The sequence below is a fragment of the Procambarus clarkii genome, chromosome 8 (assembly GCF_040958095.1).
Source record: "Procambarus clarkii isolate CNS0578487 chromosome 8, FALCON_Pclarkii_2.0, whole genome shotgun sequence".
Lineage (NCBI taxonomy): Eukaryota > Metazoa > Arthropoda > Malacostraca > Decapoda > Cambaridae > Procambarus > Procambarus clarkii.
The window spans coordinates 5,331,908-5,353,568 of NC_091157.1; the positions used below are offsets into that span (position 1 = coordinate 5,331,908).

General features: G+C 41.7%; 1 protein-coding gene across 2 annotated transcripts; it reads left to right on the forward strand.

Annotated features, from left to right (window-relative positions):
• The first annotated feature begins 1,716 nt into the window (after positions 1 to 1,716).
• Positions 1,717 to 21,459, forward strand: LOC123759608 (sodium-coupled monocarboxylate transporter 2). Of its 2 annotated transcripts, none has more exons than XM_069316484.1 (12): positions 1,717 to 2,037; positions 10,542 to 10,897; positions 12,041 to 12,182; positions 12,825 to 12,905; positions 13,062 to 13,223; positions 14,506 to 14,718; positions 15,639 to 15,901; positions 16,106 to 16,289; positions 18,661 to 18,747; positions 19,180 to 19,343; positions 19,666 to 19,882; positions 20,599 to 21,459. In XM_069316484.1, exons 2-12 carry the CDS (start codon positions 10,704 to 10,706, stop codon positions 20,731 to 20,733), a joined length of 1,842 nt encoding a protein of 613 aa, XP_069172585.1. In that variant the 5' UTR covers positions 1,717 to 2,037; positions 10,542 to 10,703; the 3' UTR covers positions 20,734 to 21,459. The 2 variants fall into 2 exon arrangements, with proteins under 2 accessions (XP_069172585.1, XP_069172589.1); XM_069316488.1 differs by lacking the exon at positions 1,717 to 2,037 and adding an exon at positions 7,342 to 7,405.
• Positions 21,460 to 21,661: the final 202 nt, after the last annotated feature.

The window sequence follows — 21,661 nt, forward strand, 5'->3', positions numbered from 1 at the left end:
CAATGTATGTAGTTACTGTAGTTTGATTGGCTGCATATATATAAATATAAACCCCCCTAATGTGTAGAGGATCGATTTGTGAGATTATGAGATTATTGCAGAAATACAGTCCACTTATCATTATACAAATTGCTATCGAAGTATATAAATTAACGTAAATATAAATTCATATAAATTAAATAAATATAAATCTCACAGGTCGGTTCCCACAATTCCATCCACCCGCCACACCCCCTGTCTATGAATGAAAAACGATTTACACACGCAACCAGTCCTCGACTCAAGTCCATTACATTCAGCGGTCAACCCCACAGACGCATTCATAAATTTTAACATGCTGTTCATTCAAAACGGGAATTTTCGCAAGTATAAATTAATATTATAATATATAACATATTGTGTATATATAGGCATAGGATAGGTTAGGTTAGGTATTTAGGTTCTGTTGGCGATTATTTGTATTTGTAGTACGTGGGTGAAGCATTTATAGCGTTGTGATTCGAACAAAATTCGTCAGTGAAGCACTTGTTCCGGATATATTCGAACGTCAGCAGTTGTGAGTCGTGTGTAAACCGCTTTTCATTCATAAACAGGGGGTTTGGCGGGTGGATGGAATCACTTTTGGATCTTTGTTTGGAGGACGGGCTGACACACGACTCTCAACTGATTTTGTTCGAACACTTCCGGAACAAGTGCTTCACTGACGAGTTTTGTTCGAACCACTTCGCTATAAATGCTTCACCCACATACTACAAATACAAATAATCGCCAACAGAACCTAAACACCTAACCTAACCTATGCCTATATATGCACAATATGCAAATATATTATAATAATTTATATTTGAGAACATTCCCGTTTTGAATGAACAGCGTGTAAAAATTTATGAATGCGTCTGTGGAGTCGACCGCTGGATGTAATGGACTTGAGTCGAGGACGGCTCCACCCCCTCTCTGGGGCCATTTTTCAATATGTAGGGGGTCTTAAGTTGAGGCTGTGTAAAGGTTATGATACCAAAGGGTAGGGGTAGGTGTAAATAACCAGCTAGTGAACTCGCAGAATGCTAAAAAATAAGTTAATACTGAGTTTAGCATTATTAAGAACGCTATATGAAAGAGGGGTAAGGACCCTAAAGAGTTCGGGAACCACTGCTATAGCACAACAGTCACTAAGCGAAGTTTTTCTTCATGTTAGTGTTTAACCCGTTGAGTTTACCATTGTCGGAGGCAGGAAGCCTCTTACGCAGTGCTGACTGTGACTGACCAATGACCGACCTTTTCTAGGATGTAACCGACAGCAGTCTACAACTCCTGCGTACCTAGTTACTGCTAGGTGAATACAGGTACCGGACATTGAATGAAGTGCCCGGTTTTTTAATAGAAAGGAAGAAGGGGGGAGGACAGTATCAACTTTCTGGTTGATAGACCTTAACCTCTTCACCAAACTAAATTAAATATAATAATTTAACACTTAAAACTAGCCTCAATTTATATGGAAAGTGGAGCAGTAAACTTTTGATAATTATTTATTAAGGTTGAAATTTGCACACAGAGAGGTATCGTAGGCTTTGTAATGTAATTATTTTTGTCTGCTGTTGAAAAAATAGTTACTAAATATACACTGAGGTGTATATTTAGTGTCACCTATACTAAACTGATACACTGAGGTGTATATTTAGTGTCACCTATACTAAATATTTAGTATTTTGTGTTGGCAATAGTGTCAACATGAAATTGAATACATCGAGCAGCTGTCAGAGTATTTTGAAGGAATGTATTCATTAATCATGTTGTATATTCTCATGACCCTAATACATGACAGACTTACTCAGTGACCTCCTGTGGCGGCGTACATTATCTCGACCTTCACGGCTAGTGTGACCTCGTCCTCGACCATGCAAGGTGGCAACTCGGAAGCTGAAGACTTGCTGTTGAAGGATTAGAACTCTTGGTGGTGTGGCGTCGGCCAGTGAGAGCTCACTCCTGCTGGTGCTCCTGCTGCTGGCGGTCGTCCTCTGCAGCTGCTTCTACTTGAAGGTAGGTGCTGTCTGCATGGAGGGTTTATCCTCCCGATGACTGCATGAGTGCAAATGCTGGTGGACGCGTTAATGTTGAGAATAACAAGGTTTCGAAAGTGTTTGGGCAGATATTAGGGGAAGACTTGCTGCACTGTAGGGCAGGTTGTGTTTACGGCGTCAGCTGATCTTTGGTGCTGTTGTTTTTGTTGTGTTTAGATTCAGTTACTGGGAACAAAACGTTTCGAGTAGCACGGGCTATGGTGAGCCCGTAGTGGACTTGCCTGGCACAGGAGCGGGGCTGTAACTGGTGGAGAGGGCAATTGGCAGCTCTCTTGTCTGGTGCGGCGGCGAGGCAGATGTTTTCTGTGTTTGGCTACCGGTGGCGCCAGGTATAATTGGGACATAGGTCAAATGTAGCCCATTACGGGCTATTCATGCCCGTGCCACCTCTTGGGTGGCTTAATCTTTATCAATCATCAATCAATGTGGCACAATTGGTTGGTTGACTGGAGATATTTAGCCAGTGCTTTGATTATTTGATATATTTCGTGTAACGACTGGTCACCTAATTTATGCTCGATGGTAAACGGTATTTTAAGTACGATAAGTACGTGTTTGAAGTTTACTCTGGCCTTATGCTGACGGGATCGGTGAAGGAGGTAGTGTTCGATTGTTTCTGGCACATGACAGTTGATGTGGAGATTGTTGATGTCCGTTCTGTATTTAGAGTTGTGTGATGCAGCTTAGTCTCTCAACTCTGTCAGAAACTTTCAATAAACATTAAACTTCACTGCCTAATAAATCCCATTTAAGCCCTCACAAGAGGTGGCATGGGCATAAATAGCCCGTAGCACCCATGCTTATATAATCCGTCCTTATCTACCCTGTTGACCCCTTACGGGCTCACCATAGCCCGTGCTACTGGAACTTATCGTTCTGAGTAGCGAATCTTAAACAACAACAACAATACCCTGTTGAATCCAGTGAGAATTTTGTATGTGGTGATCATGTCTCCCCGAGCTCTTCTTCCAGTGACGTGAGGTGTAATTCACACAGCCTTTCCTTGTAACTCATGCTTCTTTGTTCTGGGATTAGTCTAGTGGGATACTTCTGAACATTCTCCAGCTTCGTCTTGTGCTTGACAAGATATGGACTCCATGCTGGAGCTGCATACTCCAGGATTGGGTTGACTCATGTGGTATATTAGGTTTTTGAATGATTCTTTACACAAGTTTCTAAAGGCGGTTCTGATGTTAGCCAGCATTGCACACACACATATATATATATATATATATATATATATATATATATATATATATATATATATAATATGTGTGTGTATATATTTGCACTTGTATGTATTACATATGTGTGTATGCTCGTGTATCTTCGACACATTTGAATATACATGTCTACGACATATGTGCTTGTATAATATACGTGTATGTATGAATCCTCGCAGCCTCTTCCCATGAGTCGGCAAGCTGTATTTTTATGGATATTTCTGCGCGGGTCTTAAGCCTCTGGCTGGCCCACTAAGTGTTACTTGTTTCTTATTTCTGTCTTACTTAGGTGGCGTATGAGTATTTATGACTTATATTCGCTTCAGTAAGATTATGCCCCATGTGTTTAACAACTTCTGCTCTGTTGAACCTAAGTTGAAATCTTATTGGGTTTGTAACTGTGCACTGTGTTAGATAATGTTCCAGTGGTCTGTCGGGCATTTCTCCACAGTGCTGACATTTCCTCTCATCTTCTGGAACCTGTAAGCCTATTTCTCATGCACGTGGGTATCCAAGCCTGATGCGATGTAAATAAGTGTACTTCTGTTGTTCTACTGCTCCCTTTCATTAAAATAAGTGGTTCGTAGATGGTTCAAGTATGTTTATTGAGGCAAGAAAGAAATACATCTCAAAGGGATAGAGTAGCTTAGGCTATTTCTACCCCCCCCCCCTCATAGTTGGTTGAATTCCTGTACCATCCCGTAGATCCTGATGTTGCAGCTGTTGTGTTGTGGTCACTTCACATCTTATGTCTTGCTCTATTTCTAATTACTTTCAATTCTGCAATATGTACTCGCCTAGTTATGCTTGCAGGGGTTGAGCTTTGCCTCTTTGGTTCCGCGTCTCAACTGTTAGTCAACTGGTGTATATTGACCAGACCACACACTAGAAGGTGAAGGTCGTCCCTTCACCTTCTAGTGTGTGGTCTGGTCAACTTACTTTAGCCACGTTATTGTGACTCATCGCCTGCAACTGGTGTATATGTTCCTGACCCTATTGGGATCTATCATATCTACATTTTAAACTGTGTATGGAGTCAGCCTCCACCACATCACTGCCTAATGCATTCCATTTATTAACTACTCTGACACTGAAAAAGTTCTTTCTAATGACTCTGGCTCATTTGGATACTCGGTTTCAACCTGTATCCCCTTGTTCGTGCTCCGGTCACGCTAAATACTGCTAAAGTTGCAAAATACTAGTGATAAGTGACGGACCTTTTGTTATCTGAAAACGTGAGTGTCGTGCATGGCACTCCCGGCACTCTCCTGGCACTCTCCTGGCAATCCCCTTTCTCTATACCTCGTCTGTCTTCAGTATCCGTCAATGCCGTCCCTCTTCAGCCAACCCTCCTAAAGGGACGGTACATATTAGTACTTTCCATCAAATAGTTACTATATGTGGTGATGGACCACCAGAAAGTTGTTTTCATTTATTGAATTTGGACAAACAGGAAACGTTTTAATCGGAACATAACTATAAAACCTAAACTCTCCTAGCCATCCTAGACGATGGCTAGGAGAGGCTGCATCCTTACCCTGCACCCGAGCATGTTCCCCACTACCAAAAGTCATAACAAAATCAACAATCGCTTACATCACACTTGCATAACACTTACATCACGCTTACGTCATACACACTCGAGTGAATGTTTAATGTTGTCTGTATTACCCGCCCATGTCCTTACCCCACATACACGGACGCCGAACGCGCAAAGAACAAACACTTCAAGGTTATTGGGTCCGTCTGCCGAGACTCGCCTCGTGACCTACATAACCAGAGTGTAACAACAAGATGCGTGTCGATGAACTTTACCACCCTCGGAGACTGTTGTTGTTATAGATTCAGCCTCTCGGAACAAGTTCCAAGTAGCACGGGCTATGGTGAGCCCGTAGTGGACTTACCTGGCACAGGAGCGGGGCTGTCGCTGTCTCGGAGACTCTTTGGGAGACCTCTTAAGAGCCTAGCAACTATGGTGCGTGTGTGTGCTGTCCTGCCTGTGACCGCGGGGCTATGGGGACAGACTCCATTTCACCTACTACTTTACGGGCTATTCATGCCCATGCCCTCTCTTGTGTGTGGCTTTATCTCTATCAATCAATCTCCTATTACCCTTCCTGTACCTGTTACTTTACCTTTAACTATTTTTAATTCTTTTTCCGAATCGGGTATTAAAAAGTTTGCTATCTTTGTCCATCTCGTCAGTCTCTTTCTTAAGGTGTGTCTTTCAGATCAGTGTTGCATATTCCAGTATTGGTCTTGCAAATAGATTACCTTGAAAGAGCCCTGATTTAGATTTCTAAATGCCGCTTAAATATTTGTCAGCATCCCATATGCTGCCGATGACACCCGGTTTATGTATGGCTCTGATATAGTGTTTTAAATATATCTACACCCATATATTTTTCTTTGATTCCTGACGTTGTCTTCCCCTTATAGTCTTGATACATCCTGGTCTCCATTCTCACTATACCATCCTCATCACCTACACTTGTTGGGATTGAATTCTAGCAACCATTTCTTTGCCCACTCCTAGTGTTGGTCAAGGTCATCTTGTAACCTGAAGAATGTTTGCTGGCATATAAGGTTATATATAACCCAGCCAAACCTAATATAACCTCCAGGCAACAATATATTTATTTATTTATATACAAGAAGGTACATTGGGGGTTAACAGAGAACATAGAAATTAAGTTGATTTTACATTCTTGTAAAGCCACTAGCACGCATAGGTTTTTGGGCATCTTGGATAAGTCGCTCCACAACATTTATCACAATAACAAGGTTATTGCGAATAACCTAACTCAATTACGGGCTCACTATAGCCCGTGCTACATGGACATTTTGTTCTGAGTAGCTAAATCTAAAACAACAACAACAACATCCACAACATTGTCGCTTGGATCGTCGACTTCCTATTGCGTTACCTGCTATTAGGTTTCGTCTAATTGCGTTATAAAATTGTATTATTTCAGAGTCAAAATTTGTTCATGATCTACATTCAGCATCAATATTATAGTGAGTAAATGTATCATATTTCTTTATTACTTACGTAATGCCAGGAAGCTTTGGGTAATTAGACGAATCGTCTGAGACCATTCAATTACATTTTTGTATCAAACACTCGTCCAGCTATGAATGCTCTCTAAGATAAGATCTCACGGTTTTGACGTTCTTGTAGATCTATGATTCTTTCACAAATCTTCTCTATATTTGTTATGTTGTTCTTCACTTGAGAAGGACGGTGGAAAAAGTAACTCCAGAATTGACTTTTTACAATTATAATGAGCTTACCGTATCGCTAAATGGAGCATTGCGTTTGAATTGTCAACATTTTCGGAGGCAGAGGGAAGTGGGTACTAATTAGGATTGTCTGTATATATTCCTTGTATGCTGAAGTGAGGCGAGATGTCTCTCTTGGGGCCACCAGCTGTGAGAGTGAGGCTTATCACTCCCACTCTTGGAGTAATCTTTCTAACATTGGGAGTTCGAAATTTTCGATCGTGTTCGAGAGCCTGGTGACTTGGTAGTCTGTAGTCTGATGTTTAGTAGATGTGTGTTCAGGAGTTCGTGGAGCTCCTGGATTGTCCGATCATAAGCCGAACGGTGTTTTGCTGCTCTTCTTAGCGCCAAATTTTGTAGTGGTACTCGGTACTCTAGACTCGGCCTTGTCTAAGTGTAGCTGTATGTTCGTGCTAAGGCAACGAAATCTCCTCAGTTTTCCTAAGACTGTGTTTGCTTTGTTCAGTAATTTACGTGAATTTTGATTCCTGTTCTGTTAAGATTATCTCTGTTTTGCCAACAACCGTATTGGATAGGACGGTTGTCAAGGATAAAGGGGCCCCTGGGTTTCTCTCCGCAGTGTGTATAGTTTGTTTATGTCCAGTAAAACTGTGAGGAGGGTCCAGGTACACAAGGAGGGGGAGGATCTAGCAGCACTGGGCGGGGAGGGACCTCCACTACAGGGAGGCGGAGTGTGCAGCATCCCGGGAAGGTAAACAGGTGGTCACCTACACCGTCACCGACCTCACAGTTCACATCCTGACTCGACCAGGTACAGATGGTTGGTGACGAGGTTCCCAACCCCTCTCTGCCAATATACTGGTTTGTACATTCATTTTATTACTGCCGTGAAATATCCTGTGTCGTAGCTCGATATATTATCAGAAAATGGTCCTGGCAAATGGAGAGACGGACTGAAATTTCCAGAGCCTCGTATGCGCCCTTCCCATCGTGTCGTAAGGTCTTGTACATGTTAAAGTGGTTGTGGATTGGCAGTGGCCGAGCTTGCTGTTGTTATAGATTCAGCTACTCGGAACAAGTTCCAAGTAGCACGGGCTATGGTGAGCCCGTAATTTACCTGGCACTGGAGCGGGGCAAGTAGCTGTCAGTGGCCGAGCGTGTGTTGATGCATTTGTATCACCCCTCTGTCCCTTGTCGGCCTACAAGCCAGCGCGTTCTCTTGAGTTACTCCATCAAATAAAATAATGGGTACCAACGTGCATATTTGAGAGCCGCCAGTTTTCATATTATCTCTATTTTGTACGTTAGGGACCGCTCCGTACACAGTTGAGGACGAGTTGGTTTGTATTGTTCGTGAGTATAGCTTTCCACGTGTTCAGTACACGTTCTCTTCCCAGGGTTTATACCAGTTGTGTAATTTTTTGAGCGAAAGAGAACAATTATTCCCACGACCAGGGAAACATTTTCAGTCCAGTGTTCTTTCTGCCTTGAATACCTATATTGGTACACGTTTCTGCCTCGAATGCCTATATTGGTACACGTTTCTGCCTCGAATGCCTATATTGGTACACGTTTCTGCCTCGAATGCCTATATTGGTACACGTTTCTGCCTCGAATGCCTATATTGGTACACGTTTCTGCCTCGAATACCTATATTGGTATACGTTTCTGCCTTGAATACCTATATTGGTACACGTGTATCTGTGCGTGGCGTTTGATCAGCAAGGTTAAGCTGCAATGATCCTGGATAATAAACGGATTGGCGAGTGCCTGGATGAGCACAGATCTGAAAGAGTACATATAGCTTTCTATCCCTAAGCCAGCCTATCCTCTAGCGTTGCCACAACGGATTGTGGCAACTAGAGTGGCAAAACAGTGTACTAGAACACCCTAACCTAACCAACACATAAAAAATGGGAATGTTTGAGCCGTCATGATTTAAAGTACATCATATTTTGTCCGTTGGGGATTTTGTCCTCAAAAGACGATGTATTATTCCAGAGGACAGGTTGTAACAATAGGATATACCTTGTGCGTAAATATATAGTATGCGATATACTCTATTAGCGTGAATATGGAACGTATCTCTGCAACTTGTAGTTAATTAGCTCCATGAGGGGCAATAGTCTTCGTGTCTATTGCCTTGTGTATGACCCTCTGTCCTGTGTGACAGTGAATACCAGCATTATCCTCACTTTAATAAGACTTTTCGTGTAGTGCGTCTCGCCCAACATCTGCTAAACATTTATTTTTATTTATTTATTTATACATATAAAAGAAGGTACATTGGGAATGTGAGGCTACATAATATGGTAATTACAATCTTGTAAAGCCACTAGTACGTGCAGCATGTGTGTGTACATCCGAGTAAACATCTGAAGTGTACAAATAGCTGAAGGTATTTAAAAAAGGAGATATAAATATGGTTCTAAATTGAACTAGAGAAAGAACTTGTTGACATTCAGACGCAGCGTGGGACGCCTACCTGAGGGAATGTCCCATGTTGAATGAAGCATGTCGAGGGAATGCACGAGGACGTCTTGTGGACGTCAGTGTAAAGTATACCATCCTGCTTACCTACCTTGAGCAGGTGTTTATTGTGTGGGGACAATGTCAAATGCTTTCTGACGTTCAAGGAAGATGCAGGCTGCTCTAGGTTGCATTCTCTTGCTTAATTTGTATAATTTTGTTGTGAAATGTTGATGCCAATCATGATTTCCCGTTCCTGAATACATTTTTGATCGGAGACAAAAATGATATATTCTAATTAGCGTTTTCCATATACCTTGACCCGTCTCTTGCAACATGCAGAGGACGCTTGTTATTGATTCTGGCCTGTAGTTCACTAGTTCTTAAGTGTTCTTGTATATTGACACCACATTAGTCGTATTCCAACAGTCTGGTGTATCCCTTATATAGTACTCACCTTGTTGGGCTTGCGGGGGTTGAGCTTTGGCTCTTTGAGCCTGCCTCTCAACTGTTAATCAACTGGTGTACATTGGGTGTATAGTGTGTGTAGGCGATGAGCCACAATAACGTGGCTGAAGTATGTTGACCAAACCACACTAGAAAATGAAGGGACGACAACGTTTCGGTCCGTCCTGGACCATTCTCAAGTAGATTGTCGACTTGAGAATGGTCCAGGACAGACCGAAACGTCGTCCCTTCACTTTCTAATATGTCTATATTGTGTGTTTGTGTGCGCGCGCGTCCCTGTGTATCGGAAGTTCAGTGGCTGGACAGGAAGAGGAGTGTGGGTATTGGTAGTCTTCCCTGACCTACATTCCCCAGCGCTCCATGGTGGGAGTGTTCTATCCCCCTGAAACGCCTCCCCTCGTCCCACACTTCTAGGCAGGAAGTATTCTCTTCCCCTGAAGCTACTCCCCCCCCCCCCTCTCACATACTCCCAAACAAGGAGTTATTCTTCTCCTGCAACACCTCCACTTCCTCCTCAATATCAGGCGGGAAATTCATTCTCCCTTCTGCCTCCCTCCCTCCCTCCCGCTCTCAAGCGGGAAGTGTCCTCTCTCTGCAGCATTATGTGGTAAAACGCCACATATCTCAACATAGACTTAGGGGGTTAAATCATATGACTCGGTGTACAAACGTCAGTATTAGAGACAACGAAGTGTCAAGGAATATTACCAAGAGTACATCCTGCTGAAATAATATTATGGTCAGGTAAATAGGAATATGTGAAGATATAACACAGCTGCGACAGACGACTTATTTTTATTATGTATACTTATTACATGTGACAAAGGGTGAGATAAGTGATTCTAGCGCGAATCTTCTCATTTCTTGTACTCTTCTTCACTTGATAATGTGAACAGACAATTGCTTAAATATTTAAACTGTTTTTTATGCAAAATTTTACTTCAAGTTAAAAAAAAAATTATTATTAAAATGTTATTTAAAAATTATCCTGATATTAAAAAATTAGGCAAATTGAAATGCTGTCTCAGTTGAAGCTAATTTGATGTTTTCTTCCTTGCAGGTGTTTGTACCAACCCCATCTTGCACTTGTGTGTCTCGCAGCCACTTCCTTGAGGCGCAGATGATCAGCTCTCACCAGTAGGACCGTCACACATACTCCGAGGAACTTAAGTTACCGCTAAGAAACTCACTTCAGCAGCTCAACTTTGTCACTGCTCGCACGATGACGGTGAGTGTCACAGAACTCGCTGATCGCTTCACATGGATCGACTACACAGTGTTCGGTCTCATGTTGGGTCTGTCGGCTGCCATCGGTGTTTTCTACGGATGTTTCAGCAAGAAGCAGGACACCAAGGAGTTCCTCATGGCTGGCAAGTCCATGACCACCTTCCCCGTGGCCATGTCTCTCATTGCCAGGTAAATATACATTAATCCTTAGCCTTCTTATTTTATGCCCCCAAGAGAAGTACTTTTTCACTGAAAAACACCACAATGCCCCTTGAATAGGTGCTGCCCATGAATGAAATAGTAAACAAATGCCCTAAAATTAACAAGGATTAGCTTCTGTCCTTTGTGTCCTCATTCCTAGCTCCTCAATGACCCCAACTCTCGAGGCCCTCGAAGCTTCACTTCATTAGACTCGTGGTGGGGGTATCTAAGGCGTGCCAGATATTAAGAATAATTTTTCAGGGGCATAAAGCTCTTGGTAACTTTTTCCAGTGACAACTCTATATTAAGTAGGTCGTATGTAAAACTGTCCTAATGCAATGATATGTAAATTAATACACATCTGCACTCTCAGCGGCTCCTGTTTAAATTATCTCTACCTCACGTTGGTAGCAAGCTGGAATGGACCGTCTAATGCATCAAGCCAGTGCACGAAGACTCGAGAGGACAGTGTTTGACGGGGCAGGGTCTTGTGTTTGATGGGGCATGGAGATGTGTTAACATGGGGAGGTTCTGTGGGCGTGTCCTAAGTAGCAGGTCGACCCGGGCACAGCTGGGTTCCCCATCTAGTATTTCTATATCTATGAAACAGGATGTCTGTTGGCCTTTGTTCGAGGTCGGAGGTCAAACACTTGCAGTTAGCCTCTCGCAACTTTCCATGGTGAATTGTGATTGTATGGCGAGTGTCAGGGAGAGTGGGATGAGAGGAAGGGACAGACTTTGAAGCAGGGAAGGGAGGGAGAATGAGAGGGGGTATGGGAGACTGTGAGATAGGGAGAATAATGGAGAATCAGAAGGGAAAATGCGAGAGAGGGAGAGAAATGGACAGAAAGTCTAGCACCACCGGGTATTCCCTTTAGTATGTGCAGTACATCTGCACGAGAGATAATCTTTGCCTGTCCAAGGTTTGTGGCTAAGTGCATGAGGCTAGCCTCGCCTAACTTCACATGCTTGACGTCACAATTTCGTGAATAAGTGAGAGATAATTTAATTTCTGACGAACATTTGCAATAAAATTGTGCTTAAAAATATATAAATTAATTATGGCAAGAAAATAAGATAAAGATCGCATGTTTTATATGACCCTAACAGATGTTTTCCCCTTTCTTGTAGTTTCATGTCCGCCATCACGCTGCTAGGGACGCCGTCGGAGGTCTACCAATTCGGGTTCATCTACTGGCTTATTATATTCTCCTACATGCTGGTCATGCCTGCAGCTGCCCACCTCTACTTCCCAGTCTTCTACAACCTCCAGGTACACATGGGTTTACTTTTATAGTGTTCAAAAGCTAATTATCATGTTTAGGGGGTACTAGTTGAGAGGATGACTGGAAACACTGCACTTATGATTTCAGTACAGACGATAGAGTATGTTATGCTATAGAACATGTACATACAAGTATATGTACAGTGTATGGGAAATATGGCGGAGCTGTGTAGGGGGGCCATGCCCCCCCCCCCCTCCATATTCCTCACAAGCCCCAACTTGCTGACAGATATATAATTATGTCAGATAACACTTACATTACATCTGATATCGGATAACTCATTGTAATTTAATTGATATCAGATGTAATTAGATTCATTACTTTCTCACAATATAATTCACAGTGAATTATATTGTGAGAAAGTAAAGGATTTAATACCTTTAACACAAATGTAAATATACTGCTTAACTGTATATGTAAATATACCCCCCTTAACTTAGACCTCACGAAAATTATTACATATAATATACATTACTACTTCAGTGAGTTTGATTAACAGATGTGGTGAAATTTGATTCATATTCAGTGCACTCAAATTAAGATATTTTAATTGTCAACAAATCAATAAAACTGGGTGTAAGTCGCCCCTGAAGTGTTATTATGAGTGTAATTGTGAGTTTGACCAACAGGTTACTTCCGCCTACGAGTACCTTGAGAAGCGGTTCCACAGAGCAGTCCGGTGGCTGGGCTCCTTCGTGTTTATCATCCAGGTGTGTAAGGCGGCTGTGTGTGTGTGTAGGATTGTAGCCCCAGATACCTGCAACAAACAAGGTTCCATTTGTGAGTCTTTGTCTCTGATGAATTACTTTCAATCGTCAATAAAAGGGAAGTGATTAACATGAACTTGTTTTACTGTGTGGGGCCAGATGTCGCTGTACATGGCCATCGTGGTGTACGCTCCAGCACTCGCCCTGGCTCAGGTCACCGGCTTCGACGTCTACGTCTCCGTCAGCCTCATCTGCTTCGTCTGCATCTTCTACACCACTCTTGGCGGCATGAAGGCTGTCCTCTGGACCGACGCTCTCCAGGTTAGTCGCCGCCTGCATTCATGCATCTTATATGCTTCCTTGGGTCTCTCTCTCTTTATTTTTCCCCCCTCCCCACTAATCTGCGGAAAGCACACGCCCTATTTTAATTTCATACTAATTAGAAATCGCACGTGTCGTTATAGGTGCCGATATTTCTTAAAAACATGGCACTTAGGCTGAACCTGACTAGAATGTAACATTCGTATACCATCCATGTTACAGTCTGAAAAGTTTAGTGAGGCTACCTCCGACCGTCTGTCCTGCTACTTTGGACACACATTGTTTTATAGATATAGATTGTTATCCGCATTGCCCTGTAACCTAGCTGCCTTAAATTGATTGGCTTTTTATAGTCAATAAAATAAAAATTTATTTATAATTTTTTGTCAGGATATATATTAAGGGCTCACAACATATGCAGGCGATGAGTCGCAATAACGTGGCTAAAGTATGTTGACCAGACCAGACACTAGAAGGTGAAGGGACGACGACGTTTCGGTCCGTCCTGGACCATTCTCAAGTCGATTGTGACTTGAAAATGGTCCAGGATGGACCGAAACGTCGTCGTCCCTTCACCTTCTAGTGTGTGGTCTGGTCAACCGGCTCACAACATAGTTTTATTAATGGCTGCTCTTGATTAAGAAATTTACTATTTCTTAACAATGAATTTATTTTTGAGTTAAAAGTAACAAATTTGAGCAGACCTAACCTACCTTCCTTAACATAATTAAGTCGTTCATGTGACGTACTCTAGGATAGTGCAGCAACTATCCCGGCAGGTGTTGTGTGCTAAATCTAAATCTTAACAGCAACAACAACGTCAGACAGGTGAGGTGGCGGGGTCTGGAACAAGAAGCCAGCAGAGTAACGATCGTTAACGAGGGGAGAAATGGGAGCTGGCAAGCCGCAGGTGGGCGGCTCTCGTGGAAGGTAGGGTGGTGTGGGGGAAGAGACTGGACAATACGTTTTGGAACATATTGCTAGCGATTCTTGATGTTGAAGAGAGCATGCTGGTAATCCACTACTATGCCGGGGATAACCGTAACAGTCACTAATTCGTTCTTAATCTAATAGAATAATATTAATTAGAAAAAACCAAAGACATATGGGGTCTCGCATACTAGGCAAAGTAGTGCGGTTCTTGCTATTAGGTACGAAATACATATGAACACTTTCTGTTTATTGTCACTGTACATATATATATATATTGGTATGAAGTTTTAACCAAACACGGATAAGGATACAGAACACATAAGAATAGTAATTATGTGGTTTCTTCCAGACACTCATCATGTACGCCAGTATCATATTCGTCATCATCAAGGGCGCTATTGACGTTGGAGGATTCAGTACCGTCTGGGAGAGGAATGTTGAGAGCGGCCGAGCACAGCTGATCGACTTCGACCCGGATCCCACCACCAGACACACCTTTTGGACGCTAGTTATTGGAGGTTATTTCACCTGGATCTCTATCTATGGCGTCAACCAGGCGCAGGTACGGTCTCCGCTTGCGTGTTTACGTTGAAAATTCACCACTCCCTGCTATGATTTTTCTGGGCAGTCATTATTTTCTTTATCATGCTAGGAAATTTTCATTTTTATGTGTGTATAGGTAATGTAGTATTACCTATACACCGCCAGGATATCAGAGTATCCTGGCGGGCGCAGTACGTTTCTTATCGTCTGTAAGTACTTTTGGACCCATTTGTCTTGGTGGAAAAGTTGTATTTTCCAGTTCCGCATTGTTAAGCTTCTATTTTCAGGTGATAATTCATAAACTGATTTTAAATACTGATGTTTAGTTTAGAATCCCAACCTGTCTGGGTTCTAATGCACGAGAAGTGATGCCTGCTCCAGTCCAGTCTTCCAACACCATCGCCAAAATCACATGACTCGAGTACACCCCCTGATTGGGTGACCATCTTGAGCAAAGACCTGTAGACATGAACGTCCTCATCCTGGACCTTAGAGCTGATATTCAACATCTAAGGAAATTCTGGCGCTAAACGACACGTCACCCGATGTGTTTATTCTGATTTTTATGTTTAGGCTACTACCCGTAAAACTGTAAATATAAAATTTTAGTCACAATTCTAAACATCCAAGGAATGTTATGGGGGACTGCAGGTCCGTAAGTCTTGACACGTGGTACCTTGTTTGCACTAGTACTCACCAAAGCAAAACGTTCTTGTATGTAAGCAAATTATAATGGCTGAAGAATCTCGTACAGTTTTCTGTCGCCATCATCATGTGACAGCTAAGGTTGTAGGGAATATTCAGTAGCTGTCTATTTTATAGTGTCTTGAAATGCTATATGAATTAAGTATTTGTAATATAAAACTCATTTGGTATTTTGCATTCTATTCATGATATAGAATTTAATGTAATCTCTCACACACATATTTATCTGTGTAGGTGCAGCGATACCTCAGCGTCCAGACAAAACAAATGGCCATCAACGCCTTGTGGATCAACTTGGTGGGACTGGTTATATTGATGGTTACCTGTTCTTTCGGCGGGATGGTTGTGTACGCAAAGTACTATGACTGTGACCCCATCCAGGCTGGAGTTGTCACCAAGGCAGACCAGCTCTTCCCGCTCTTCGTCTTGGACACCCTCGGACAGTGGAAGGGACTTCCAGGACTCTTCGTTGCTGGCATATTCGCCGGCACTCTCAGGTATGATTGCTCCCCTTGTAAAGTTTTCATGAAATAATTTAAATATATATTGCAATTCAACAGTTTGAGATAGTTATAGCAAGCAGGAATGCTCTTGATAGTATCCGAGATTGTATTGATACAAAGAAACGTATGAGTAGATTACCATTTCGAATTGAAAATGCCAATGTTTCCGGTGTTAATTACTCTATTGTTGTCTTTCAGCACTGTTTCTTCCGGGATGAACTCCCTGGCGGCCATCGTGTTGGAGGACTTCGTCAAGAGCGGGTGTTATCCAGGCATCTCCGACAACGCCAGCACCTGGGTCTCCAGGGGCCTCTCCCTCTTCTTCGGTCTCCTTACCTTCGCTCTCGTCTTCGTGGCGGAGCGACTCGGCAACATTTTGTCTGTGAGTAACCACACAACTGGCTGGTGATTTTCTAAGTTATATTTAAAAAAGTTAAATATCGAATGAATTTGCTTTCATCGGTTTTTGTGTTGGATTTAAAGCCACCATAACAGCTTACTTAGCAACCAGCATGTATACATTATTCCTGAACATAATCCAGGGCTAAGGTTATCTCTGTATGTACACTGTTCAATGCTTTCTGATGTGTTGAACATCCTGGCTGTTGGTGTTGTGTTTACTCAGGGTGTATTATATGTTTACCTGAATTTGCCTGAGGGCCACTATCTCACAAGTGGCCTCGACGAGGACAGGAAGCCGGCGGCTAGTCAAAGGTTCACCCATTTATCCTAATTTTATCGCGCCTAATTTTAAAATTCAGCGGTTTTTGCCAATTACGTCTACGGCGCGTAGGCTGTTCCATGGGTTTATAATCCTATGAGCAGACTCAAGGATGTTACTCCTGTACTGCTCGGTTTAGACTACTATAAATATCTCTGGGAATTTTCATTACCTGCTGGTATAGACCCTACAAGATGTGAACTGTTAACAAAATTATTCGTACACCCTTTGTCATTGTCATGGAGTGCGAAAATTTACTATTTAGAGATCATTCTATTATAAATTTATAATGTGTGAATTTAGATTTAGAGACTTCAACTACTACAAATGTTCAAGAAATGTGACATGGCTATGGCAAATGTGGCAGGTTTACCTCATCTATCTTACGTTACCTCTGACTCCACATAGGCAGGAGACGAGCTACATATAGCAAACTAGAGGTAAATTCTATGTTCCTTAAGGGACAGCACACCCCACTTAACTATATTTTGTTTCAATATACTGTATACAAGAGTTCATACATTCTTGTACAGCCACTAGCGCACACAGCCACAGAGACGTTAGAAAGATTTTTTTCAGTGTCAGAGTAGTTAATAAATGGAATGCACTAGGAAGTGATGTGGTGGAGGCTGACTCTATACACAGTTTCAAATGTAGACATGATAGAGCCCAGTAGGCTCAGGAATCTGTACACCAGTTGATTGACAGTTGAGAGGCGGGACCAAAGAGCCAAAGCTCAACCCCCGCAAGCACAATTAGGCGAGTACAGCGTTTCGGGAAAGTCCTGAATCTAATATTCCCCGGAATATGACCCGCCAAATCGTTTAACAATCAGGTACCCATTTTACTGTTGGGTAAACAGAGGCTATAATTAAGGATTGATGCCCAATAAATCCTTCCCAGCCAGGATACGAACACAGGACAAGGCGCTCGCGAAATGTCTGACAGTGTGTCTTGCCACTACAATTTTTAATTTCACTTGGGTAAGTCATTCCACAGTTTAGGATCCTTGATTTACAGAGCATTTTTTTTTTTTTTTTACTTAAGGTTAAGTCACACTCTTTGGATATCAGATAATTTATCTTGTGATGTTCATGGGTTCTGTTACTGCCTTCAGGAAGTGCTTAAGATCAGGATTAGCATTGCAGTGGTTTTGTATCGATAGAACACACTTGCGAGGATGTGCAGTGACTTTATAGTTAAGTATCGAGATATCTTAATCGTGATACTTTATCGAGATTTCCGGGTTACAATCCCTGACTGGACAGAAATAATAGGCACATTTCCTATCACCTGATAATCACCCTGTCCACGTAGCAGTAAATATGTACCCAGGAGTAACTCAGCTTGTTGTGGGGTTGCATCCTGGGAAGGCAGCAGTTATTCGAACCTCGATATAAACCTAATATGTACTGTATGTATAAACTGGCTGCCTATCACCCGACACAATGAATTAACATAGTCAAGGATTTCAGTAAGGGAACCCAGTGCTGTCTGGGGCATAACTGTAGGTAGGTAACCTACACTGAGTGAGCTTGCTAACTGTAGGTAGTAACTAAGTGATTGTAACCTATCCACCACTGCCCACTGGATGGGGGGCGGTGTGCAGGACAAACATATAAATTTTGACACTAGCTCTCCACATATGTCAGTTGCTTAATTTAGAACCTGTACTTGAGGTCGATCTCGAACCCATTGTTGATGTGATGACTTATATTGAATTTTGTAACTAGCTCATCAAGATTGTAACTTGCTTAGCTAAATGAATTGTGGGGTTCAGTCCCTGAGCCCATTATGTGCCTCTGTAACCCTTTCCACTACCGCCCACAAGATGGGTATGGGGTGATTAAAAATGAACTAAACTACAACTAACTGTCTGGGGCAAGTTTTGTAATGGCTCAGATTGCTTAAGCCTATTTGTGCATGTAGGGGTAAGCATGCATGTGTGAAAAGAGTGTATTGGGTACAGCGCCAATGTACCTGTCACAAAGAAGATATCTAAAAAAAATAATTACTCTGTATTACATTGCAGGCAGCGTTGAGCATCTTCGGCATGGTTGGAGGGCCTCTGCTGGGAGTCTTCACCCTCGGCATGTTCTTCCCTTGGGCCAACGCCACCGTAAGTCATTCAAGCGTCAGAATTCATTGTTGCACTGACAGCCAATTATATCTCAATATAATCAACAGGAAATTCTTATCTCACATAAAGACTGAGTCAGTCCTAACCCTGAAGAAGAGTTCTCTTAACATAATTATATGCACAAATACATAAACATGAATTGAGAAATAATTAATAAGGACTTATGAAGTAAATACAGTATGTGCAACAATGGTGTTCTGGCCACCCTTGGACCTGAACCCCAGACTTCTTGCTGGGTAGAATACAAACCACTAGATCACACTGATATTTGACCATTTTGAACCACATTGAGGAATTCCATTCATTTCAAATGTAAATTATGAATGATACTAGCATCAGATCATGTAAAGAAATATATATATCTAAAACCATTCACAACATTTTATACTTTTAATGGCACGCATCCTACAGGGAGCCTTCGTTGGTGAAATTGTCAGCTTGATCTTCATGTTCTGGATAGGAGTAGGTCACCAGATGGGAAAGGCCTCGGGGCAGATCAAGCTAGAATCCATGCCCACTAGCATAGACGGCTGTCAGAACCTCACCATTCTTGAGCCCGCCTTCCTGCATGAACAGTAAGTAGCCTCACTCTCTAGTTCCACTTTTAAAAACATAACACATGAAACATCAGTGGGCTTTTTGGACCATGCGAGGCAGTTCCAATCCTTATAGTCACTCTTGCACGTGTGTTGCCTGTATTGCGTGTTCCCACATCCATTGTTATTTGGGAAAAAATTAGTACTGTATTTTTGTTTATGAAATACTGTACTAAATGGTGTACCCGGTTGCACCTGGGTCGTTCTACTCCTTCTGAATCCCTCCCCCCTGCCTCTCTCTCTCTCTCTATAGATAATTATATAACATGAGTAAAGTGATTGTTAATGTTTTTTGCCACAGTGGTGATGAGGAGCCAGGTGAGGCGCTGGCCTTGTACCGCTTGTCTTACATGTGGTACTCTGCGACGGGCTGCTTCACCGTGATCATCGTGGGGATGCTGGTGACGCTGGTGACTGGTAAGCAAGATGTGCGGGCTGTTGACCCTCGCTGTCTCTCCCCCGCCGTCATGTGGTTCAAGAACTGGCTGCCAGGACTCAATGGTCTCGGAGAAGACTACGTGAGTATCTCCTTCAGGTCTTTTATGCATATAATGTATAATTTAAAGTTGGCATTAACCCTAAGCCATAAAATTTAGTTAGGCATTCCTTAGGATGTGAAGAATTAACTAAAAAAGTAATTTGTAAATTTTTAGATAAATGATGACAAGTTCAGATAAAATAAGTAAAATATTCCAGGAGCAATAGTCTGTGGCAAGATAAGACAGAGGGATTTACCCAAGAGTAAAATATAAATCATTGAAACTGAACCATTTAGGAATTTCAGCTTTAAATATCAATTAAGTACCACACTGTTAGCTAGAATTTCCATTAACAGTATTAAATGTTTTCTGATCCTCATAGTGATAAACATAACATTCTTTACATAATTTTGATGCTTGTTGGCATTTGTAAAATTATTTTGCCAATAATGCCTAGAGATAAAGTGCAACCATGGCACCAACACACATACCTGCAAGCTATCAACCAATTGGTAGCGAGTGCTTGGTTAAGTTAACATGGCTGTAATATTGACATGAACAGCTTATTTTACAACATTTTAAGGTTAGCAGTAACTTCTAAAGAAACTTTATGTCAGTGTCTTATGCACTCAGAGCAGTGTTCAGTTATCAGTGAGAATAACCAATAACTTTGAACACAAATATACAGTAATTGTTCTTTGCTATATATAGCATATATTAATATACATATGTATGTTTTTTTTTTTTTTTTATAGATTGATGAAGAGGAATGCCTGAAGGAGAGCAAGAGCTCATGCTCATTGGGAACCTCCAACACTTTTTACAACTCAAAAATTGCTGAAGAAATGTTAAATGATTTTATACCCGAGAAAGAATGTACAAAGTTGTAAATAAATATATATATAATATATATTAGATGTGAGAAAGCTGCAGGAACACACAAGCCATAGATCACAGACAATCATTGGTGCAATGGTCATGGTACAGTACTGTGTACGTTTAGGGGTGATCCTGGACGGATCAATTGGAGTTCTTGGTGATAGAGATGTATGTGTATGTATATGTGATCACATATTACAATACTTATATAATAGCCACATTGCAAAACACACTCAAGGAATACGTACTGCTCAATAAGATACTTCAGTAATACTCACCGGTCAAAATTAAGGCATCTTCTCAGGTCAAGGGGCTTCCAGTCCATACAAGATGTACTTCACATCTCCATGTATACACTGAGCATTTATTTTAGTCTTGAAGCATGCTCAAGACCCACATATACTGTCTTGTTGGTCAGCAACGTATTGTGGTGGTCTTAATAACCATTCAGAGGTTGAAAGATCTTGGGCCACATTCCAAACCAACTGATAAGACTAATGCAGATACTAGCCAATAGGTGCATTTTATGGGTCATACTGAGTTTATAATTATCACCAGTTAGCTAGTGATATAAATATTCCTAATAACATAGCACCTAACTTTATAGCAAAGTTTAATTTGGCATTATGACCTGGGGTGTCTTAATTATTGTATAATGCCTAATTAGCATCAGTCACTGGAAATGTTACCCTAATCTCTTGACTAGGGTCAAGAGATTAGGGTAACATAAGGGGCCACATAAGAGAAATGTTGCAACTGTCATTTTCCAAGATTTTGGTTTACATTTGTGATTATTATTATATTTCAAACTCATTCACATTGCTACAAAGACAATGTGATTTTATATTATATGATTTTATATTATATATGATTATATATTATACAGTGGAACCTCGAATGACGAGCGACTCCAGTTACTAGCATTTTGAGTAACCAGTG